Source organism: Athene cunicularia (genome assembly GCF_003259725.1).
Source record: "Athene cunicularia isolate RWA chromosome 5 unlocalized genomic scaffold, athCun1 chr5_part1, whole genome shotgun sequence".
Taxonomy (NCBI): Eukaryota; Metazoa; Chordata; class Aves; order Strigiformes; family Strigidae; genus Athene; species Athene cunicularia.
In genome coordinates, this window is record NW_020799101.1 from 3,789,520 (window position 1) to 3,815,252 (window position 25,733).

The 25,733-nt window shown below is 41.8% G+C and overlaps 1 protein-coding gene across 1 annotated transcript in view; it reads right to left on the reverse strand.

Moving 5' to 3' along the window:
* Positions 1 to 25,218, reverse strand: part of DDHD1 (DDHD domain containing 1) — a 67,367-nt gene extending 42,149 nt beyond the window's left edge. The window contains exons 1-2 of the mRNA XM_026850017.1: positions 24,951 to 25,218; positions 11,461 to 11,634 (exon numbers count right to left, since the gene is read on the reverse strand). Of these exons, the coding sequence (XP_026705818.1) occupies positions 11,461 to 11,614 (154 nt within the window). The 5' untranslated portion in view covers positions 11,615 to 11,634; positions 24,951 to 25,218. The remainder of the gene's footprint in view (positions 1 to 11,460; positions 11,635 to 24,950) is intronic.
* Between the last annotated feature and the right edge of the window lie 515 nt (positions 25,219 to 25,733).

Below are 25,733 nucleotides of genomic sequence, written 5' to 3' on the forward strand. Positions count from 1 at the left end.
ATAAAATGATTTACACTCTCTTTGCAGAACAAATGGTAACTGTCCTATAAACCTCCTGCATGCTGCAGAGGTGGTCAAACTGACAGCTCAGGAGCTTTTCCTACTAAGAGATATCACAGAGTGTCAGGAAGTCACCAAGGCATGTCGTAGCGCGGCTGAGGGAGCCAAGTCGCAGAATTCAGACTAGGCAGCGGGTATGGAACAGGGGAATGCTCTTTGTGTTCATTCCTCTGCCTTCCGGGTCCTTCAGAAGCACGCTTTCCTCATTTGCAGATTCTCTCCAGGGCACCAGGCTAGGATGCTGCTGAGCTTCACCGAGACCTGACTGTGGCTACGGCATCTCTGAATGTCAGGCACAGATTATGAAGGGTCTCTCTAAAACCACGGGACAGGAATCTCCCCCTGGACCCGGCTTCTTGCAGCTTTGTTTTCACATGAACCACTTCTCTGATACGGAAAATGTGCACAGCTTTCTCAGCAGGCATCTCTTGTAGGTGCATCTTCCCCAGTAGCAGAAAATATTCTGCTCACTGCTCAGTTTTCTAGTTTGGGATTGAAGGCCAAGATCATGGAAATGAGACCAAGGTTTGGTTTCCTTTGTAGCCAGAAACAAAACATTCTGCAGGAATACCAACTATGATAGACACCTAGAATATGATACGCAGAAGGGACAACCCCACTGTACACAGGAGACTGCCTGACATGAGACAGCAGTGAGCAAACCGTGCAAAAACAAGGAGAAAAGCACAGGGGGAGTGAGAGGGATCAGGCAAGGACTCCTTTCAGCTGAAGAAATCAATGGTTACTATTCACACAAACCTCCAGGTTCACCAAGATAGATGAACACAGATGGAAAAAATCCCTCTAAAGTTTAAATATGAAAAAAATCAAGTAGTAAATGTAAAATATAGAATATATATTCCTAAAGCCTTGAAGAACCTGATCTCAATTAGACTGCAAAAACTCATCTTGAGTCAAAAATAACTGGAGAATAATGGAGGAGCAGAAAGCCTACACTATTTTTTCTGCTCATAGCACAAAATGGAGAAGTTGGGAACGTGCACACTGCATGTATTGAACACATCCTCCCAGCTCAAGGGCTTGAGGAGCTGAACACCTACAGCACCAAGTGCAGACAGGCAGGTGCTTGAACACGGCATTTCACGGGGCCAACAGTTCAAAATTAAATACCTTTTAAGCACCTGTTGGTTTTTTTTTGCTTGATGCTTTCATCCACCTGCCAAGACCAAATGCATGGGCTGATTCTCTTCTACCAGACTCATGCTATGCTCAAGTCAAAAATCAATCTAGAGAAAAGCAGCTTTGAAGTGCTAAAAGCTGATATTACCTCCACAAAGGCACTGTCATTCCAGTCAGGGCTAAAGACCAGAGAAGTATAAATACTGCCTGAAAATCTTTTCTGCCCTCATTCTTTTTTTTTTTTTTTTCATGGATTTTTAAATTAATCTACCTTGCAATCAGTAAGCAGTAGTTTCCGCACAAAAGCCTGACACATCATACAGGTAGCTGAGAGCATAATTTGACCACTAGTGTTCGTTCTTAAGTTCTGGTATGTAAACCTGAGGTACAGCTGTAGATTTTAAAAGCTTTTCTTAGTCATTTAAAAGACATTAAAAGACAAATGCAAAGCCATTTAAAAGGGCTGTTTCACATTGCTGTCATTTTTATATTGCACTTCATCACCTCTCAATTCATCAATGTCATTGTGAGTTACATAAGCACTTACTTTTAATTTTTTTTAATTCAAGCACATTAATTACCACAACTGAACATGATTTGGAGAAAAAAAAAATACACAAAGTGATTTCAAAATCAGTCACAAAAGGTTGAAGTCCTTTTTTACTGCTCAAGACAGCAGTTACTTTTATTCACCTTGAGGTCCATGGGTGAGACGAGGCAGGAAGAAGTTTACTATTAAATATTTTGATTTCAGGCATTTTCATTTGGACCCAATTATAGAAAAATATAATCAAAGGAAGTCAAAAGGCAAACATTTATGTACGACAGAATAAATTCTCATACTTTACAATAGCCCCAGGAGCTAGAAGAATATATGGTATGTGACAAGAATAGCTCTAAACCTACCATGTGCATTTACATGTTAAATCAAGGGTGCAGTTTTCAGAAGTCTACTTCCACAGTCACTGAAGTGAGCAAAAGTTTAATCACTACTGGCTTTAACGATGGGCAGAGAAAGACCAGTGACAAGTACTTTTGAGCTTTCTGCAATCATTAATGGTTCCTGTAAGTTCTACTCCCACTTTCTGAAACAAATTTGCACAACATCAGCTGCTGCAAAGTTCAAAGTTGTTTTCTGCAACACAGCAGCTTTTATCACATATTCTATACAGCCTCCCCTTGTTATATCATACATCCAAAGTCTCATTTCATTCCAGTACTCATACAAAAGCTGCAGTGAAAATAATTTACAAGATAAAATTAAAGATGCATGCATTACCCCAAAAAAGTGGCAAAACATTATCTGGTATAAACACTCCATTCCTTCTCTGACATAAATTATCTTATACAAGGCCTGCTGTGATTCTAAAAATGTTGGGTTTAGCTTATTGAAAAAGCCAAACCACATATAAAGAGTGTAAAACCCAAATGTTTACAGTTTTCATCACAGTCACAATTATAATAAGGATTACTGCATGACACTTAGCATCTACTTTTCTTCTGCGATTTATACTTTTTCCTTCCCTTTTGAAGGAAATGGCATGAATACAGCTCAAATTGAAGCATGTAAATCTATCACATTAACTGATATAAGCAAACTAGAATTTAAAACTTCCTAAGCCAGGAGTACTACAAAAAAAAGAAATCTACAATTACTGTACCTTGGGAATGCTTTCGCTTAAGACATGCAGCATCTGATTTCTCCTTATATCCTCTCCATTTGAACAAAGAAGGAAGGGAGAAGGGAGGGAGGTAGTAGAGAACTAAAAGTAAAAACACTGAGCTTCAAAGTAAAATTTTTAAAAGGGGTGTAGTTTTTTTCATTAGCATTACCATTTTTAGAAGAAAAAAAAAAGTTGGCACATTTTCTGAAAAAGTATACGTACACTTAAAAACCCTGGTTTTGTAGCAAAAGTGTCAGGTTATATTAGCCAAATTTAATTTCATTACTCTTCGTAAACAATTATGACATCACAACAAAGCTAAAGGCATGAGTAAAAGACAGCTGGAACACAGAGTAATGATACTCACCAAATGCCTTTGCATTTACATGTACAAAACCATAAATGCTGTTATTTGTATAGTGTAGAACACAGTAACTCTTCTTAAGTATATGCTAAACATTTGAAAAAAAACAAAAAACCACAAAACAACAACAAAAAAACAACCCCGCCCCCCAATTTTAAGCATAGCTCTATTATTTTCCTCAAAGACTGTAAGAGGATTATTAAAAGATTTGACAAAATATCCTACTGTTACCCTGTTCTGTAAGTCCTCAAAGTTGGCATCCCCAGTGAAATGCGACGCTTTGCTGCTGAGCTTCCCCCTGATGCTAAGGCAAGTCCATAACTTTTACTAGACTTTGAATCAACTTATTTCACTCCTCCTGACAATATTGAAATATCGCGCGGCAATCCAGAAGATTCTTTTTCAGGTATTTACATACCTGTGCTGTGTGATTATGGCAGAAATACTTTAAGGTAAGTGAAAGCTGAGGCTAAGGAGCGGGTGAAGTTATGTGAGCAGGAAGAACGTGCTCTTGCCATTACACAAGAGGAGGCTTGTAGCCACTGTTAACTCTTAGGATGGATGGATACCTCTTATGCTTTTTCAGGGGTTCCTGAGCAAGGCTGAAAGTGAAGTCCTACAAATCTACATCTCCCGTGTTACAGCTCTGTGGGCCCTCAACTCACACAGAAAGTCTTAATTTCAAAATAGTTTAGCTTCCAAAACATGATATAGTCAAGAGAGAGTGTTTAAATTCAATGAGGAGTCAAGACTCTCCAACCTGGCTTCTGAATCCACAGTCATTAAACTGTGATTAATCAATCAGCCCGTTGGAGAGTGGGGAGAAATGCAACCCAATGCCATCCTCCCTTGCAAACACCAGGAGTAGTTAAAACTCTGTGATCCAGTAACTTATGCCAGCACAAGTGAGTGATACTCCATGCTGGTGTCAAGGGCTTTGACTGCCACAGTGATACTGGTCCAGGATCATGCCCAGTCACACCCCCAGCTAACAGCTCTGTCAGCAGATGCCTTAATACAGATGCAAGTGAATGACAATCCTGTTGCATATCACTTTTCTAGAGGAGAGGAAAATTATGCTCATAGCCATTGCACTTGGGACTTGTTGGAATAATTTAATCTGCAGAATATTGTACTGATTGTGGCAACACAACACTCAAGAAGAATATACACAGGAGATTCAAGGAATGTATACAAAGAAATGTTTTTCACGGTGAGGATGGTCAGACACTGGAACAGACTGCCCAGGGAGGCTGCAGAGATTGTTGGAGATACTCAACCCCCCACTGGAAGCATCCTAAACCTGCTCCTGTTGACTCCACAGCTTTGAGTGGGAAGGTTGGACTAGACCATCTCCAGAGATCCCTTCTGATCTGCCCGACTCTCATTCTATGAATACGACTTTCCCATCTAAAGGTTAACATAGCCAGCTGTGACAAAAATTCATTGTTAATATAAGTTTACAAACAGAGAAAATTTTATTTGAAATTTAAGGGAAAAGAAATAAACTATTCCAAATGCAGCTTTTAAAGTTTTGTGGCATCTAGCCATGCACTGAAAAGCCATAAGAAAAAACAATAAATTTCTGCAGTTTCAAAATCAATGCATTAAAAAAATTAATTCCAATTCTGACTCTCAGTATCTTTTTTTCTACATTTCTTGTCTATCACAGAATCATAGACTTGGCCACAGAATTAATTTTTGCCAAAGGGACTGCTGGGGTTCATCTGCTCCAATCCTCTACACAAAGCAGGATCAACTTTTAAGTCAAACCCAATTTTAAGTTTGAATCAGGTTGCACAGGAGATTTCCAGCTGAAGTTTGAGCATCTCTCTGTGCAAGCAGAATGAACTATGTCTATTCCTATCTTATTATCACATATATTAAAGCTTTCAGCTTCACTTCGTCCTAATTAAATGAATATACCCGAAAACGATGATGGAGCAACAGATGACAGGTATTCAACTGTAGTTATGATAGTAACAGCTAGCCAATTATTCTTAAGGCAGAGATAACAAATGTTAAAGCTGTTAGAGGATATTATTTATACTGGGGACCACTTTATGATGTACCCTTTGAACTACTGCTCTGTGGTCTTGAATGGAAGAATGAGAACTAGCCCTCACGCTAGCAGTGGGAACTATCACCTGCTGCTTCCTCCCCAGGAGCACGCTGAGCGCTCGCTGCTCCTGCCCTGCTGGGTGGCACCCTTGCCGCTGTACAGAAGGCAAGAAGTGGTGGGTTTACCACAAACCAGACAGCTGTGGGTCCTACTGATTGAACCTCCAGCTCCAAAGTTGGACTGTGCTACAAAAGCTGCTCGTCCATCCTTGACTGCCTCCCTGCACCTGCTAACAGCTCCTCTGCGCTCCAGGAAACCACAGCAAGGGACATGTGGGCTCTCATCACAGAGCAAAAGAGAAAATGCAACACTGAAGTAGCAACTTTGACCCTTCGCCAATAAGTTCTTGGTCTGAGCATCACTGCCTTTACTGTGGTTAAATACCGTTTGCAAAATGTCTAGTCTGGGAACCCTTAAGAACCTGCTACAATCAGAGTTCATAGTCCAGTTTTCACAAGGGCCTTGATTTTATTGAAATCTCCTGAGAACACTGCTCCTCTGACACGTTAGATAGGTCCTGAAGTCACTAAGTATGCATAAAAAGCAGCTGCTAAATTTTACGTTATTCTGTAAGTCTTAAGCTTACTAACCGCTAAAAAGGTATTACGATATCCTTTTTGTATTGCCTTCAAAAGGGTTTCAGTCGAAATATTGCTTCACCGAACATGTTATATAATCTAGTTTTTCCTCAGAAATATTTATAGAATTATTTTACAGTAGTAATACATTCAAGTGTAATCACTGGGTATATGCAATACAAGAACGGTCAGTATTTCTGCACAAAGGTACAGAGATCTAACCCATTCTCAGTGTGACCAAATAAACACCCAGGATATTTCCACATTTTAAGGGTTGAAATTTGTATCAAATATTTAAAATTTTGAACCTAAGAATTTAGATCAAAACATCATCTTACATCTTGTTGTTAATATTAATTTCTCTGTTAAGTTTGAAGAATTAATTGTTCTTAAAAAGGAGAGCAAAGCCAATATACAAAAAAGCCTAGTGTTACCTGGATGAAAAAAAACAAGTACCGGACAAATGAATTTGAGGGCCCAAAAAAGCCCCAATGTTGTCTACCTATCAAGAGAGTGGCAGAACAACAAATCAGATCTGGAAGCCCACATATACTGTTACAGCAGTGCAGCATCTCATCGAGGGGTTTAAGGCGTCATCATAGTTGACTGGTTTTAGCACAGACTTGAATAGCAAACACCAAGCTCTACTCCTCAATACAACTATAAAATGACAATGTAATGACTCATTTTGCTCAGAAAAATTAATATAAAATTACTTTATGCAGTAACAAGCCAAAAGATGCCTTCTTGAATCTGCCAATATGCAGATTTGCATTTGTGCAAAGTGGTGATTTACATTAACTCAAACGCAGGCTGCAGACATTTGGTTTCACAAAAACGCAGCCAAACCCTTAATTCGTCATCTGAAGTGTGATTTCTTTCTGTAGCCATACCAATTACTCTGTCTTAAAAGACAGAATAGCAATGTCCTTTCCTGTATCTATCAACAATAAAAGGAACTATTTAAACTGAAAAAGGTACGTGGAATTTGGCTGGGATCAAAGCAGCCTCTGGGGTGATGAGATGTGAAACAGAGTGCAGTCAAGCTATGGAGGAGATGGGTGATGCCCCGGCAGCATTTGCTTGCACCAGGACTTCAGCAGCATTCCCCCAGCCTGGCTTTAGCACCTCGGGGGGCAGAGCTCCCTGCAGAGTGGATGGAGAGAGACACTCATGCCTGCAGCATCCCTCCCCGACATGCAGACATGACCTGCAGTGGTCCGGGGAGTCGGCTGCCACATGCCAACACCTCCTATGGATGCTGCACTTCAGAGATCTCCAGTTAGGACAGCTGGCCTTTTACAGGTGTTACAGATGCCAACACATTCAGAACCAAGTATCCCTCCAGAAATCTTGGAAATCTGACCAACTTCTACAAGGAGCAGATAGAGCTCTGGTACCTGTGAACCATGTCTGTGAACTCCTACAAAGCATAACCTTCTTGGAGGCAAATCCAGGTCAAGTGGATACAGCAAATCTAAAGGTCACATCAACCTGCTCGGACAGTCCTAAGAAATAAAGTGCCTCATTTCTGCATTCTGCCATAGCAAATAATTTACCCAAGAGAGTCATGCCACTGCTGAGACCAGCAGCCCACTGAAGGGGATCAGCCACCAAGAGGAGTCAGTGACATCAGGCACCATAAATGCAGCTCATTTTGCAAGGTATAAAATTCAATACTTTGTAAGGATGAACATCAAGATGTCACTACAGTTTGCTCAGCAGAGGGATCTCCCATGGAAGCAGTGGTCTCCAGGTCACCCCATGGAAAACAGAACGTGAGACACTGTTCACCTAAAGACTGTCATATTCTTTCTGTTACCTTCAGCATTTACAGCTTCCTGTGCATGGGCATCATGCTACTTAGAGGCCACACGTTGGAGACTCCTATTCTGAAACATTTTGCACTTTTGGAGGAAGGTTGGCTTGGGTTAAGAGTTTAATAACGGGGCAATTATTCCTCAACATCCTATAACAAACAAAAGCCCTGCTTAAAGACTAGTTATTTCCTTGTTAACATGCTGCAGTCCAGGAGCTGAATTAATAAATCAAATCAATGGAGTGGGAAATTGTATTTTTAGTCTTCAGGGTACCCTTCTAATGTGTGTCCCAAAAGTAAAAATACTGAGGAAGGAAGAGGGGCACTGCATGCTGAGCAGTTACCTTTCACAGGCAATGTGCAGAGAGCTCACTGCCAGCTTCTGCAGAAACAGACTGGTCTGTAGGGATGGCTCCGTGTGCTGAGGGGCAGCAGCACCACTTGCTTTGTGCTGAAATGGGGTGATTCCATCGCCAGCAACCCACTGGGCAGGCTGCTCAAAAGCCGATGGTGGTGAACGCTTAATAAACTTGCTCACAATTCAGTTTTCTTCACAAAAATATTTCAGAGGACAATAAAATAAAGATGATGGATTAAATTGCAAACAAATTCTCAACTGAGTCTTGGGTACTCAGTTCCAGGATATCGTATGTTGCTCCAGAGTTAGCAGGCTGAAGAAGAGAAAATTACCCAGACCAGGAGCAGCAAAGTGCTCCTAACTCTTCAGCCTACTGCCACCATTCAGAGCACGGCTGGGGTCAAATCAAGAGCCAACAGGTTTGCCTACTGCATATGAACAAGATGCTTGTTGACAAGCTAGTTTTTCATCATTCAGGATGCAAACTGACATGTTCATATAAGACAGTAATGATGTTTAATTACTGTTACAGCAGATCATCTTAATTTTGCTGAGGAATTAGAGGAGATGGCTAGTTTTTCATCATTTACAACACTTTATGACAGCATTGTGAATAGTCACTTTATCACTCAATGATATTTACAGATCTGTTCTAACTTTCACTAGTTTTAAATAACAGTTACCTATAAACCTTGATGGGATTCAAAGTGTTTCATACAGGATGCAATTACAACTAATTATAGCATTTAAGAAACATATAAACTGAATTCAGCTCTTCTCCAACTAATTATGTTTACTTCACCAGCAATAATGCAAGTTATAAAGCTTCTCCCAGTGCCACGTGCAGATGGCAGTCGTGGATGCCAGCTGATCAGAGATGCATTGAGAGGCACATTATAATGACAAAACCACTTTTTACACTTACTGTTAGCTATAATTTTCCTGCAACTCTCCTATTACTACAAAAAAAATAATCTATTGGAAGTTTTTGTTGACTTGACATGTATTCCATTTTGAAGTGCCTGCATACACAGCTTGGAGGGGTTTTTTTGTTTGTTTTGCTTTGGGTATTAAATTTGATTTTAGAAAAGGCACTGGTGTCTGAATTTGAAGTTTCTTTTTCTGATCTTTCATGTTGTCATAAATATCAGGGATTATATCTTTCTTACCACTCTCTCCAATCTCTCCTACCTCAAATCTGAAAATTTCTGCTCCACAAACCAGACTTCTGGGGAAACAAACAAACAAACAAAAAAGATAAAGCAGTCCCTTTCTTACTCAGTGAGGAGAATCCAAGTACAGCTGAAGCCATCCTTCCTTCCTTCCATCAGGAGTGAAGCTACCAAAGGCTGGAAGCACTCAGCAGCCACACAGACAGGCTTTCCATGTAAAAGCACACTACCCTACCACAAATGGCACTGCACTCCCAGTGGGGGTACAACTGTACTAAGCTGAGTGTTGTACCAGTACACTGGAACAATAAATCAGTACAAACACACAGAAATACAGGTAAAAGTGCCTTTTGAAAGGGCAGATGTACTGGAACAGCGCTGTGGCTCATGGATTGCACCATTTTATGCACCTACCTGACAGAGCTGTTAAACTAGAAGACTGTACTGCAGGCTTGGCTAGAGGAAAAGATCTTTTAAAGTGGTACAGATAGAAAAAAATATTCACTGAGTCCCTGCTAGCTTTGTGAGGAGTTAGAAACTTAACCACTCTCTGTACTGTTGAAAAATCTAAGTCAACAAATAATAATATGGCTTTCCTTACAGTAATTACAGAAGTAGCCTTAATACTGCCTTGCTTTCAGTTTATCAACAAGCTTTTACTTGTGTTGTCATGTAGTTCATACATAAGAACTCCTCCATGCTCATGGCCAAAGCACAGCTATTCCTGCACTCTGTAAGAGCTTTGTACAAAGTTGTGGTTGAAAGAGCTTAAAAATAAAGTTGCTTTATAAAGAATAACACAATCAAAACCCTACTAAAATACATTGCGAGGCCTCTGTACTTTCAGCTCTTGGTTTGTAGATTGTTCACCAAACGACAACCAACAAACTGAAATGAAGAGTGAAGGCCAAAAATACTGAACTTTCTCTATGTTATACTTACCCTGAGCAATGAATTCAACTGTTGTCCTGCTTTTGTTTGGGACAGAGCTAATTTTCTTCTTAGTAGCTGGTATAGTGTTGTGTTTTGAATTTAGTATGGGAATAATGTTGATAACACACTGATGGCTTTAGTTGTTTCTAAGTAGAGTTTATACTACGTCAAGAACTTTTCAGCTTCTCCTGCTCTGCCAACAAGGAGGCTGGGGGACACAAGAAGTTGGAAGGGGACACAGCCAGGACAGCTGACCCAAACTGGCTAAAGAGATATCCCAGACCACATGATGTCATGCTCAGTACATAAATTGGGGGGAAAAACTGGCTGGGGGACACTGCTCAGGAACTGCCTGGGCATCAGTCAGCAAGTGGTGAACAACTGTGTTGTGCATCACTTGTTTTGTATATTCTAATTCTTTTATTATTATTATTACTACTACCACCATTATTATTCTTTTCTTCCTTTTCTGTCCTATTAAACCATCTTTATCTCAACCCATGAGTTTGGTTTTTTTTTTTTTCCAATTTTCTCTCCTATCCCACTGCAGGGGGGGTGTGTGTGTGTGTGGGAGTGAGAAAGCAGGTGCTTAGTGTGTGATGCTTAGTTGCCAGCTGGGGTTAAACCACAACAATTGTGTACATTAAATAATAGATCAGTAATTTCAGAAGGCTATTCTTAGAACTGTTAAATGTATTTGACCAAGAGGCCCAGGAAGACACTCAATGTCCTCAGCCCGGTCATTAAAATAGAAGGTCTTCTGTAATAAAATGAACGCCCAAGATTTACTATAGCTGAAAACTACTCTAATAAATTCACAGACTTAACAAGAATGGAAAATGAAATGTGATCTGTAAAACTGATACTCTCCTTTAGGGCAGAATTAGGAATGCTGGCCAGAGAGCTAATAGCCAGTTTGTATTTGGACACTGAAATCTTTTTGTCCCATCAGGAGATTTCGGTTTGATGTTAAGATTCCAAACACAATTAAAAGATATGAAACATGAAGCAAAATGGGAACAAGAAGCTTATCCATGAATGTAATTTTTACAGTGTTCATTAAATGTGCTGCAGCAGGAAATCCTCCAACATCAAGATGCACTGAAAAAGGGGAGAGCAAACTGATGCCTATAACAATGCTCCCCCTATGTAGGATGGAAAACCATTACAGATCACGTTCTTACATAAGAAAAGCAGACCCCAACTGTTTAGAGAATGTACTATAAAAACAGCGATCTAAACAACCTTACCTTCCTTTCCATCAACAGGTTTTGATACTTCCATATCAAAGCTCTCTTGCAGCTGCTGGCCTCTGAAGCGGTTGAGATGCTCCTGTTCTATTAAGTTACTTTCTTCCTCTTCCAGAGGTTGCCATGTCCCATCAATAAACCACTGTCCACGCATTACAGGGATCTTTTCCGTTTCTAAAAGTCAAACAAGAGATGATTTTTTTTTTTTAATGCAACTAAAGCACAAACTGACAGCAGATAAGAGGGAAAGGGAATTCTGTTTGGTGTTTTGATGAAAATTTATGCTTCTGCTGCTGGAACCCCTAACAAGGTAACCACAAATGCCTTGAGAAACCCCCCCACCTCTTCTCATAGGGCTGAAATTAGTAACAGAAGTAGTGTTAATCTGCAAACTGAGCTAATGAGGACAAATTTTCAGAGTGTGTGAGAGGATGTGAGAGATGGACAGAAAGATGCAGAGTCTGTAAAATTTATTAAGGGTTAAGTTCAAACAACAGTCCAGCTGTAATGAGATATATTCCTCTCTACCCAGTGGCTTTGAATTTTCAAAAAATTAGGAACTTTGTGAGACTCATTCTCCTCTCTAAAATTTGACTGATAATAAGCATTGGTTTCAAAGTTATCAAGAAGGTGCAGAATGAGGAGGAGATACAAAACCATTTATGCTTACCCTGACTGCACAGACCCTTGTTTCCTTTGGGACTTACAGTAACCCAAACTACACAACAGTTAGCATAGTGGATGATTTTAAAGATGAAAGTGGGTTTTTTTAATTACAATCAGTCTTTCACCAAGGGTTGTTTTCAGTCGCTGTCATTCTAGTTTCAGTTTCAGCACTCCAGACGAGGAAGCTGGTTGCTCAGCATTTGCTATCCATATGACAAAAGAGAAGTTTATGAAAAATATATCCTGGTGCTTCCTCTTCATCGAACTGCACTTGCTGTCCTAACTTACTGGGGCTGCAGGGGGGAAGAATCCTCCCTTATACCCATCCCTGCAAGCAAGACAGGACAATAACATCCATTGTAGCACAGCTCAGAATTTCTCCCCCTACATCTGGAACATGTGTGCCTGTGCTCCACAGGCCTGTAAGAGCCCAACCTCCAGGCTCACGGGACCAGCACAGATATAGGTCTGTTGAGACTCCAGACCTCCAGTGCACACTAGTGCGTGTTGCTGTATATGTATGTGTAGAGAGACTCGGCCAAATGCAAACGTCTCATGGGTGCGTGCACACTAACCACATGAGCTCTCCAAAGCAGCTAAGAACTCAAGCATGAAAGAAGAGGCTCAAAAAAAGAGATGGGGGGGGAAAAAAAATAGGTTTGACTACTCAAAGATCTGTTCCTACCTGAAAGGTGGGATAAAAGCTGGTGAGGACAGCTTGGAAAAGAAACAATAGATGGAAAGAAACTGGAAACAAAAATTAAGTAAAAACCAAACAAACAACAGAGAGCATGGAGATTTCAGAGTTACTGAGCAAGGGAAGGGATCTATCTGATCTATCACCAGACCAGTACAAATGCAGCTGGGTGAGGTGACCCAGCCAAGGGCAGAGGTTTTTAGCCTGGCCACACTGCTCTGTTAGCTCAGGTCACGAGAGGCCCCATCTGCCCCGCGGAGCCCATCCCACCGAGCTCGATGGCAGGTCAGAAGTCTCTGCACTGCCCTCCGTTACAGATACGCCACTACTGCTCATGCCCATGGACACTAGTATACACCTGAAGTGGTTTTCATCGTAACTGCAGAAGTTAGTACAAATGACATAAAAAAATGCCTATGAAAATCCAAACTAACTTTGGTGTCTACATCCCATCAACAAGGATGTGAAATGTCAATGAAAGAAGTAGTTTTCTTGAAACTAAAGTTAACCACAGCAGTGTCAGTTGTCACCACATAGAGTAGCCTCTCACCATGCACTTGTCTTAACTTCTGCTCTATTTCCCTCCATCTTACACCTGTTGATATCTGCATTTTTCAGAAGAGCTAATATACACAGATCCAGTGAGGCTACCCTTACAAACAAAGCACTGTCTGTAGGAAAAAAAGAAAAGCACATAAATGTGAGCGTAAATAAAGGATTTCATTGTTGCGGAAGCAATGACACGACTGCGCCAGATATTAATCCTTACTGGGAAAATCTGTAAGCAATTCCTTAATTCTTGACTAAGCATTTCGACGAGGCTCCATTCATTGAATATTTTTTTTTTAAAATAATCAGATGAATACTATTTTGTACTCCAAACTGAATTAATACAACACACTTCTTTTTCAGTTTTGAAGGGCTTTAAGTTTCTCATGGGAATTTCCACCTACAGATTTCTAAAATTCTAAACATAAACCATTAAAATAAACATTTCCAAGCTCCTTCTGCCTGAAAGAAACCTTCTCATAGTGTTTTTTAACAAGAGCAGACTGTAGCACTCAACAGCAACTCCAAAACAGAAGATAGGCAATGCCTTTTCCAGAAAGGCTCAGCCAGGAAAAAAATTGGCATGTTTGAAATAAGAAAAATTTTATTGTAAAACCTTTACAGGACAGTTTAGTTTGAGAATAAACTGATATATATGGCTCTGGAAAGGGCATTTATATGGAAATATAAATCACTTTCAGATCCAAAGACAGACTATTATGGAGCTTAATTTTCAGACTCGGGCTTTAAAACCTGACTGAGGCAATTCTGTTCCCCTCAGTGGGAATTTATGGGGGCCCAGGAGTTGCTGCCTTTTTTTTTTTTTTTCCTCCAATCCCCTCCTTTCAGCTGCAGGCCAGCACCCTGAACCACAAGCTTGTTTTATTTCACATCCTTAGCTGGATGTCAGGTCTGATCACTGTGCTACTGGGAAGCCTCAAGAGAAAACCACCTGGTAGAGGAAGCAAGTGAACGACAGTTCCTTCCATCAGAAGCACGGTTTGGTTTTAAGAAACCTGAACACTGTCTTTCAGAACTGAAACAATCAAATTTGTGAAAACAGCCCACAAAGAATCATTTCATCTTCTTCTCACAAGAGAAGAGGTTTGGTAAAGTGGAGGACAACAACTTCCCATTAACATCTGTGTTTTCAAAACTGAAAAATGATGGCTATAATATTAGAATTGTGTAATGCTGGATTTCAGTCCAGGTCAAAGTCCAACTCCAGTCACGATGATAACCTACTGATGCTAAAAGTCACCAGCTCCAACAGCAAGTGGCATTTCACTTACACAGAAAGAGGTATATGAATGGTAATGACACTGAATACTCTGGACTGGGTGGCAAAATGAGGTGACCACAACCCGAGAGGAGATTTTTCAGTATAATCTGTTGACTGAGGGAACAAGTAAAGGCACATCTCCATGAACACAATTCCTCTGTTTAACCTTGCACAGGTGCTGTCATTTAAAGGTTTCTCTGTGATTCACCCAGAGAACTTGATGCAAGCTATTACAGTATATCACCACTAAAAGCTGATGAACAAAAAAATGCCATGTGAGCACCAGTTTCACTCACTCCTATCCACCTTGTGTCTTGGATATTCAGATTATTTTAGAAATCTTCATTCCATTAGTTTTGTTTTATGGAAGAATTAAACACACAGATATTTGTATCATGCTGTAGTTTAACTTTTGGTTTTGCCAATGCAGCATTCCAAATTTATAACATGAAGCGTTATTTATCATTGTTCCTACGATCTTGATTCCTAGGAAAGGATTTGCCATGATTTCTTTGCTGTCTTAAATCTTACGCCATATAATCCGCAGTTGGCAGTGCTTCAAACTGAAAGACACCGATATATTTGGCCGATTATACACTTGCATTGTTTATTTATACAAGAATTTCTAAATAAACCTGAATGGCAGGGATTACAAGCTTATGAAAGGCACTTTAATTAGTCATACATATTTTACCACTTTTAGAGGAAAATTGCTTAAGTGATCTAGATTAAACCAAAAGATTTAATTTTACACAAAATAGGCTTTTTTCCTGAAAATCCAAAGAATAAAAGAATACAAGTGCTGTAATTAATGATGTGAAGGGACAACAACATGAACTATTTGCATTATGACAATCGCTTAAATCTTCCAAAGAATAAAAATTATTTAAAAATAAAAACTATATGCAACCTATAGTACACCCGTGCAGTAATTTATCTATGTATGCCCCAGCAACTCCTTTTTAGTGAAGAACTTAAAACTGTGTGATCACATCCAATATAAATTGCATGAAAAAGCTACGTAATCCATCAAAACGCAGTATGAAAAGTAATAACCGCACAGAATTTGAAATGAAGAATTTGTCTTCGTTTTTCTTCTTGTACTAGTACCTCAATGCTACCATTTGTTTGCTGCCACCACACTGGTCAGAACGGCGTATACCTAAATTTATATTGCACAGCTCAAACGGTGGTTCACATAACCTTTTTTTTTTCACCTTACTTGATTCAGAACCAGGAATCTGTTGCAAAAATAAGATGTTACAAAGCTAGTAACTAAAGGTTAAGAAAGAGAGCTTAAACACGTACAAAAGGAGGTCTGGTTTGGAAATACCAACACCAGCTAGCATGTAACCTAGAAGACAGACAGAATAAAATTGTAAGAGAGCAAGATTAAGAAACTTTTGTTTCATTGCTTTGAAGCCGACATCCTGTTCCGATGGCTCGATGGCAAAGCGAAGGCACTCCTGGCACCACTCAGTCATCAGTCTCAAGACAGCTGTAAGAAGTTACCCACGAATGAGATCTAAAAGTTTACTATGATAATCAAAGGCTCAGAAAATTAAATTAAAGCTTGCGTTTTGCCGAAAATTGGCAATCCTAATTTCCCAGCTTTCCAAACCCAAAACCAGTAGGTTGGGCAAGAAACACGAGCTCATAAAATGCAGTCAGCTCGAGATGCTTTTCAGTATAGTAATTTCAGATCCCTGCTTTACAGAGTAGTAACTTCTGTTCCTTAAATTTTGCTGCTTTATTACTACAGTTGCAAACAATTTGCAGTGCGTGAGGATAACATCTGCACAAACTCAAGGTAACTGAGGCTACCATATGTGACATCTCAGGCTGAAAAGTATTTAAATAATTAAGTGCCCACACATTTACCAAGAGAAAAAAAAAAAATCACCCAGACAAAATGGTCTTTTTCTTTTCATTTTTTTTTTCCCCTCCTCTCTCCACAAAGGCCTGCTGAAAGTGCTGCATGTCATGTGTCTTGGAGCACAGCACTCCCAGCAATTGTAATACTCACAAAAACCTGAATGTTGGCAACAGCCACTGAAATAAATTTATTCCAGAATAACATCAACGGTACTATTGGCAACTTTGAAAAATTTGCTATCCATTCCTACTGTATCAGGCCTAAAATTAGATTTGGGCTATATTAACTCCTGCACAGCCCGTAAGACTTTTCATGAGAGCAAACGCTTAAGCATAAGGACAGGTATTACTTGACCTTGGCATCATCGTGCCTCCTAGCCACCCAGCAGCCACGGCCACTGCTGCCCCCAGAGCAATAACGATTTGCAGATTCTGTTTTTGCCGATGCAAATGCACAGGAGTGCAACTTGCGGGACGAGATCTCTTCCTCTTACTTAGTTTCCCTCATGGCTGGGTTTGTAGAGTCTCATAAGGAGGGAAAAAAAGGAAGAAAAAAACCCTCATGAGCAGAGGAAGTTTGTTGTGAGAATGGATGGTTACAGAAACTGATGGTGAGATTGAAGATCCCTACATTTTACTGTGACATGATCATGCGTGACAGATGATTAAACAGATGTTATAATAAAATAGCCCAAAAAGTCATCATTTCAAGTTTGCTAGGTAACATAACAGACTTTTTGACTTTTTTTAATAGCTTAACCTTCTACACCTTTCTAGCTACTTCTAACATACTATTTCAGAATAGAGCAGGTTACTGACTTTGAAATAAATTAAAATCCTCATTTAATCACAGCCCAGGCTACCTCCCTTTGTTTAACCACAAACACACGCAATCTGTTCTGCTCTTTCAAAAGTAATAACGTAACCTGAATAGGAGTTCAAAGCTGAAATCCTGGCCTCCGAAAACTTAACAGAGCTACGTGACTTTACAAAGCCAGACTCCTATTTTTTGTTCAGTGTCTGAGACGAAAAAAGATTTGATTCACTGAGCAGTAAAGGATATTATTTTGCTGGTCCAACAAATAATTCTAAATTGCTTTATTGAAGCGATTTCAAAATGACACGTGCAAGTTACTTTTGAGTTTCACAGAGGCTAAGCAATCTGATTGGTGTAGATGGGATTTTCCTTCCAGACTCTGATCTGCAGAGCAGCTACACACACGAGCCTCCGCGTTTGCTTCGGTGTTAGATGCAGCGAGGGAGGAACATGCACTTTGCTCCACTGCAAATCCAAAATTCGCCTCTGTTTTACCAAGACTGCCTGAAATACTCAAGCAACGGCTTGTAACTGTTTTTCCCTGAACCATTTTTAATCGGTTTATGCTATGAACTGAGCCATCCAAAACAGTAATGACTTTGGGGCTGGTTCAAATGTCAAAACACAGGAGGAATGCCCTCAAAGTCATCTCTTCTCTCAATTGTTATGCATCACCCCAAAATACAGTGCGTATCATGTTTTTCAAGGATTTTTAGGGTTTAAGATAGTTTAACATCTCTACAATTTCACTTTATATAGACCTGAACCCAATGGTCCAGGGAAAAAGCCTAAAGCTCCCCTTACCACCTGTGTTAATAAGCTGAAAACACTCATCAAAAAACCTTGGACTGCTGAAACATGAAACAGGGCTACAGTTTTTAGAGCTTTATTTTTATTGAATTCTTATCAATTAAAAGAGTTTGCCAAATTTCAACACTAGTACTCTGAAGTGAAGCACTTCCACCACTGTTTGCTGCCGGAGTCAGTAAGCTGTAGGAGCTAGTCCCTTATCAGCTCTTTTCTCACCCAGAAAAACTTGTGGTTTTTGAAACCTCATTAGGCAAAAAGCTAAACTGACCCACAAAAGAATGACTGTGCCACATGACAACCATGTGAGTAGCTCCTAAAAGGTAAGCATGTGCTCAAATCCCATTGAAAGTCACGGGATTTTTGCACAATCGCACCCTGGGCTCAGCGTGTGTGCTCGCGTCAATCGGTCTTTGTTAGCGAGCTCTCCCCAACGCCAAGCAGCAATGATCACGTACGTACAGCTTGAGCAAGTAGGCTCCTATACAGGAGTATCTTTTTTTAAAAAAGAAAGCCAGATTTTTCCTGTGCATACCTCAGACTACTGAACAAGATGAAGATATTCAAGTGTACACCAACCTTTGCTCTCAATTCCTTCTTTCTACTCTTCAAGGATATTTTCTGCACTCTCCTCCTAACCCCACCTCCTTTTTCTGTCTACTCCGCCCCAACTCCAGATTTTCCAACACTTTCATCCCCAGATTTCCCTTTTCCCTTCAATTTTTTAAACCCTACAGTGTTTTTCCCCCTGAAAACCAGCATGATTTTAGTTCGTTTCATCTTCAATATCACTGCCCACTTGCACCTCATACTCCCTCCATTCCAGCGCTCTCCAACCATTCTCTTTACAACATCTTTACACTTCTTTACAACATCTCTGGAGCTTCTCCTCTCCAGTTCCACACCAGGCATGCTCTAGTATGGCCTCAGCTACTTGCAGCCCACTCAAACAGATCATACCACACTGGTGTTCTTCAGCCAACACTCAAAACCACTGCTTCACTTTTTTCAACCTTACAGATACCACTGACAGAGCTGTTCATTGAATACTTGCTCTTCTGCAAACTTTTCTTTCACCTAGTCCTTCTCCTTACTATCTTACACAGTGTTAGCTCTTCCAGATTCCTCTCTCGCTCCTCTGTGGGCAAAGAGGAGCTCTGCCCAAGGTCTCTCTTTGACTTCAGTATCATTTTTTCCCTACACATCATCTCCCCCCCTCACACACACACATGCAGAAATTCACCTACCATCTATCTTTAATCTAGCCCTCTCAACTCCAAATTAAACCCCATCCTATTTCTTTGATATCGCCACAGCTGAATCAGTATTCAAGCCTGAATTCAGTCAGAACAGAACTCCTGATCCTTCTCATCCCCCAAACATTTTCTGCTTTCTCAGTTACAGCAGATTAACACCCCATCACCCACAACTTGGAACTCAAGTGCTCTCTGCATGTCTGCCTTCTTCCCTGTTGACCACATCCAGCAGAAGTAGATCTTTCTTCTTCTATGTCTGCCTTCTTCCCACATAGAAGGGCAAGCACAACTTGCTAAACCAAGCCCATCCTTAGCTACTCTGCTGTAGCTGACACTATCTGCCGGAGAGCAGGTCTGTGATCCTGGTATCATTTACAGGAGTAAGACAACAGATTCATTTTACTTAAATAATGCTTGTAAATCACAAACGTAAGAGCAGAGGACACAGAAGAAACTTGCCCTCAAAGACACATCCAAGCAAAGTGCAGACATCTAACTGTTCTAGTGAAAACATCCTAACTGTCACAGGTTCTCTCTACTGAAAGAAGGAAAGGTAACTGGAGAACATAAACAGAACATACGTACAAATGTAATTTGTGATTTAATATACAGAGCACTGCAAATCTAAAAATTGTTTATCTATGTGTATTAGGCTTTCTGGTCAGCAAGGAGCTGGCCAAAACTAAGCTATAAAACACTTTTGGAAGGGTGGTGGTATGGTAAGAACAGAAGGAAAAAAAGTAAAACCCAGGAAATATTTTGAGTAGCAAAAGTTATCACTTTACCTCGCCATGTAAACTATCAGTATTTTATTTATAAATAATTAACATACTCAGAGAGAAAAGCAAGAAAACAGTATTCAGGAATTCAGCCTTTGATCAAAAGGTCTTTTTCATAGAGGAAATTCTATCAACCAAGTTCAAAGACTGTCCAACACACCAAAAGCAATGTTCTAAGTACGCTGTAAAGCAACTAAAACCGTGTTCTGCTGCCGAGAACAGACTGAAACAGATGCAAGCCACAAACATACTGATAAACTCTTGAGTCCAAACCCTTCCTTTTCATCTTGCCTCATGAATCTATTTTCATACTATTTTTGTTTCAGAATGCAAAACAAAACCCATAAACTAAAGATGCAGTCTCAGAAGAAATATCCGTCACTGATACAAGCAGCCAGGCAAGAGGTCTAGTGAGGCCTCAGGTTTAAAGTTGCCAGTGTCAACATACAAATTTATGCTGCCAGCTCTAGGGAAGGCACAAGCACTCAACACTCCCACACAAAGCAGTCTGCAGAGAAGAACCTTCCTGCTCTGAAATGTTGATTTTTCCTCTTGATGGTGCAGCCCAAAGAACCACCAGTGGCTGAGGTACAAAAGGCTTTGTATCTTACTGCTAACGTCTACCTGCTACACCAAAATAAGCACATGATGAAAAAAAAAATCCACTAAAAAAATAGCCTTATGTAACCATCTGGTGCCAAGCATCAACTACCATACTCCAAGACTTCTCAATAATCTTGACCAGCTCTAAATTCAGAGGGCAGATACTCTGCCCTGGCATTCAGGTCTCATTTCACAAAAGCTCAACCTGCAAAGGCTTTTCGCCAAGTGCTCATGGCTGCCTCTTCTTCCAGTTTACAAAGCACCTCAGAGGGCTTACAAAAGAAAATATAGGGTCTTGGATACTTCTTTCAGTCCCAGCTTAAAGGCGGCTGAAAAAGATTTAAAAAGATTTTAAAAGCTGCCCAATTCCAGCCTGAGCATACAATTTTTAAAATTAAGACTCCGTGATTCACTCTGTACTCACAGGTATTCCCAGGCTAAGGTCACAAAAGTATCTGTTATATTAGTACAGCAGAAGCTATTGTTACATCTTCACTCAAAGACAGTCCTAGGGAACAATTTTTTTTTTAATACAAGAGGTTTTTTACCTAACAGACTACTACGAGGTACAAAAACATACATGTTAAAAAGAAAACAAATCAAAAAAGTCCTTACCACATCTGTGGGCAGGAGTAGGATATTTTACACTTCCCTAAAAGACAATGCTCCACGGACTCCCCAAATGGCTGTAGAAATACACATTTTTGTTGTTGCTTCTGTCTCGACATGCCACCGAATTTTACAAAAGCCCTACTTCCATTTTAAAAACTACCGTTGCAAGACATCACCCAAGGTGATGAGTGTCCCACAAACACAGTCAGAATTGAAACTGGAGAACATGCTGGGACGAAGACAACTATGTGGAAAAGTGTTATAAGAAAACACTGCAAGAACTAAATACAGGCAACTTGACAATATAACCATCAAAAAGCAAGAGAAAATCAAATACTAGATAGGGCAACAGTCACACTGGACAAACTCACAAGCCAAGGAACAGGAGAGTCACCCAGTAGTCCCCAGGCTGTACATTTTACAGACTCATCCAGGACTTTGAAAACTAGGCTGAGGAATATCTATAGAAAAATGGTTGTAAAACAGCCCTCCCACTGGGAGGGCAGAAAAGGGCTGTATAACCTAAGAAGATTCAAACAGAAGATCCACGTCTAAGATATTTCTTGTTGTTATGTCCACAGAATAGAAGCAGCATCCCAACTCCAACTTACTTCTCTGGAAGCCTACAGTAATACTATTCATCCACTTGTGCTGTCTTCGCTAGTTCTACAGTACTAATTAAATAAGTCCCAGAGGTCACAAGGTAAGGATAAAATTCTCAGTAATTAATCTGCTCAAATGGTAACTCAGTCTGATACTTCTGATATTACAAACGAATCCTGTGATGAGCTTAAGATGTCTGAAGATGTGGAGTGAAAAGATATTCCAGCACACGCCAAGCTATAATCAACATTCCCCTGTCATTAAGATGCCACAATAGCTGAAGAACTGTCAGCATGCTCAGTGTTGTAGCTGTGAGATAGCAGCCTTCCCCGAAATACAGCACATACATGAAACAGAACAACAAAACGGGCTAGAACAACAAAGATAAAAGCTTTTGACCTTTGCTCTGAACTGAAACTGTGAATCAGCAAAACTGGATAGCAGTTTCTGTACTCTTTAACCTGTACCTCAGAATATTTAAGTCAGTTGTACTCATTAAACTTCAAGCTCGTGGGATCAGAGAGCAAGATTCTCCTTCCTTACTCATGAGCTTTGCTCGTGTGAGATTTTGTTTGCCACCACCAGCTCCCTCCCACACTATGGCAAACTTAACGTAGTAGCTAGACTTTGGGTCCAAAATTATATGCACATTATCAAACGGGAATAATTTGGGAATAACAGCTACACCTAGGCCTTCAAAAGCACAGATGAGACTGAATCCTTGGGATCTGATCTTGCTGTTTTCTTGGGTCTGGATGCAGCAGCTGGGAGGAAAGGATGGGAGGAAGGCAAAGGCGCAGGTACACAGGGAACTGAGGCAAGGAAATGTGCAAGTGAAGGAGTGAGACCAGAAGACACTGACAGAGCCTTGAAACACCAGAAGTTTATCTCAGTCTTATGAAGGAGTGGACTTGCTAATAAGAAAAGACTTGAGCGCTCTCCTTAATCAGCTTTCTGAGGACTAAAACGCATCCCTGCCGTTAGCCTTCTCAGGACCGTGAGTTTATTTCTCCCCTGCCTAGCACAGCTTCTGGTGTTAACCTCTGGGAATCTCCTTCAAGCATCAGAAACCGTCTCTGCAGAGTGTATGCTGTCATTTGAAACATCTGCTCCTCAGGCTTAATGAGCCTGCATCAGCTTCCAAAATGGACAAGACACAGGGTCAAGAAATTAAACCTTTAAGCTGCTGACGAGTACAGCCTCTTGCTCCCATTAACTGCCTCACCTGACAGCTCTGTTCGTTTGTCCCCGTCTCTGCCCGTGGCACAGTTACAAGAGGGATGGCAGCCGTTTCCTAATCCCTTGGATGAGCTGCATCTTCTCTTTCCAGTAACTCTGTGGCAGATGCAGGGGCTTCAGGGTGGTGACAGCAACAGCCACCTCCACTTTCTGCTCAAGGAGCTGTGCCCAGGCTCCTCTAACTCAAAATATGCATGAACCGAGATCTCTGCTCACTCCTCAAGCTCACTGTCTGCCTGCTGGGGCAATGATTTGAAAGGCAAAATTGTCACACTACAAGTGAATTGTACCACCTGGTATTGTCATTTATGGATTTCCCTCCTGTAAAGATGCTGATAAAGAAGAGGGGAAACAAGCAAAAGCTCTCGGTTTTATATCTGAAGGAGTTCTGCTGTTTTTCTGTAACTCCCACCTGGGTCTCAAAAATACGCAGAGAGACGAGAAACCTGCCTGCCCCTCTCCAAAGTCCATGCCAGGACAGTGTCTATTGCTCAGCTACTCCACGCCTCTCACTCTACTCCGTAACATTGCCCTTGTTCTTGAAGGAATGCAGTTGGAAAGCAAGTCCTTGGGGATACAAAGTGAGCAATGAAGTTGAGAGGGTGAAGCAAATTCCCCTCTCTTGGAAGAATAAGGAAGACTGTGTGTGTATCTGAGGAGCCTGTTGCATCCTCGCCAAAGGAAAGGAGGCAAAGTCCCATTTCATGCCCCCTTCCCAGCAGACAAGTGATAAGGAAGCACAATACCATCATTTTCCAAGGGAAAAGGACTAGGGTTGCAGACAGGAAGCCAGGCATGAGCCCTTTCTTCCATCATTCCTTACTACAGAGGGATCAGAACCATGCCTGAAGCCCAGAGGCAGCGGACCAACAAATTGCTGTTTCTACCCTGCTCCTTCCGAAGGAAGGGTGAGCATCTTGAGGGGAGGGAGTGCTGAAGGCACATACCCACCCTCACTCACTCACCCTTTGTTTCAGGAAAAGGAAGCATAAGCAAGAAGGTTCTCAGTCACCTTCCCTCCCAATTTCTTCCACACACGTCAAGAAACAAGAGCTCCCTTTCCCGTGTCTCTGTGCTCGGATCCCCGTCTCCTGCAGGTGCATGTGCACAGCGGGGCGAGGCAAGACTCCCAGTTCCCTTTGCAGCTGGAAGGGGCTCAAGAGGTGCCCAGTACACCCCTCACCCGTGACCCTGCATGGGGACGAGGGGTGCCCAGAGCCTCCCATCCTTTTGGGGGTGCCCCCCTCTCTCGAGGGCTGAGGGATGCTCACCCTGCTTCCCCTCTGAGTTTGCCTGGGAGGGTTGGGATGCCCAGCGCCGCGTCCCCCGTCCATCCATCCCCACCGTGTCCCTGAGACTTGGAGGAGAAATTCCCAGTCCCTCCTCGCTCTGGTCTGTGCGAAGCTGGGTGACGTTCTCCAGGGAGAGGGGTTCTCCTGTACCCCTCATCCCTGAGGCCAGCAAGCGGGGTGCCCTGGCCCCTTGGTGTGCCGGAGAGTGCTCCGACTCCCCGTTCCCTACGGGGGTGCGCTGGAATGGCTACTCGGGGGATCCCACCGTCTCTTACCGGGGAGAGCGGGAGGCGAGGGGCAGCCCAGCCGCTCCCCGGGTGCCCCCCACGGTCTCAGTGCGAGGCCATCGGGACCCCCCGGTCCCCACGGGAGGGGAAGGGCCCCCCCCTTTCCCCTCCGGTCCCCGCACTCACGGTTCCAGTAGACGGGGTAGCTCTCGGCGTTGACCACATCCACCTCGTAGAGCCCGCTCCGCACACACACCGGCTCCACCGCCGCCGCCTCGCCCTCCCGGGGCTCACCGGGTCCGAGGGAGCGGTAGGCCAACTCGATCCGTAGCGAGTCGTAACCGATGAAGGGCTTCCAGGTTTTCCGGTCCTCCCGGTAAAACCAGCGCACCTCCTCGGCGCCCAGCTCCCGCACCACCTCATAGCGGGGCCGGCCGCCGCCCGGCCGCCTCCTCTCGGGTTGTGGTCACCTCATTTTGCCACCCAGTCCAGAGTATTCAGTGTCATTACCATTCATATACCTCTTTCTGTGTAAGTGAAATGCCACTTGCTGTTGGAGCTGGTGACTTTTAGCATCAGTAGGTTATCATCGTGACTGGAGTTGGACTTTGACCTGGACTGAAATCCAGCATTACACAATTCTAATATTATAGCCATCATTTTTCAGTTTTGAAAACACAGATGTTAATGGGAAGTTGTTGTCCTCCACTTTACCAAACCTCTTCTCTTGTGAGAAGAAGATGAAATGATTCTTTGTGGGCTGTTTTCACAAATTTGATTGTTTCAGTTCTGAAAGACAGTGTTCAGGTTTCTTAAAACCAAACCGTGCTTCTGATGGAAGGAACTGTCGTTCACTTGCTTCCTCTACCAGGTGGTTTTCTCTTGAGGCTTCCCAGTAGCACAGTGATCAGACCTGACATCCAGCTAAGGATGTGAAATAAAACAAGCTTGTGGTTCAGGGTGCTGGCC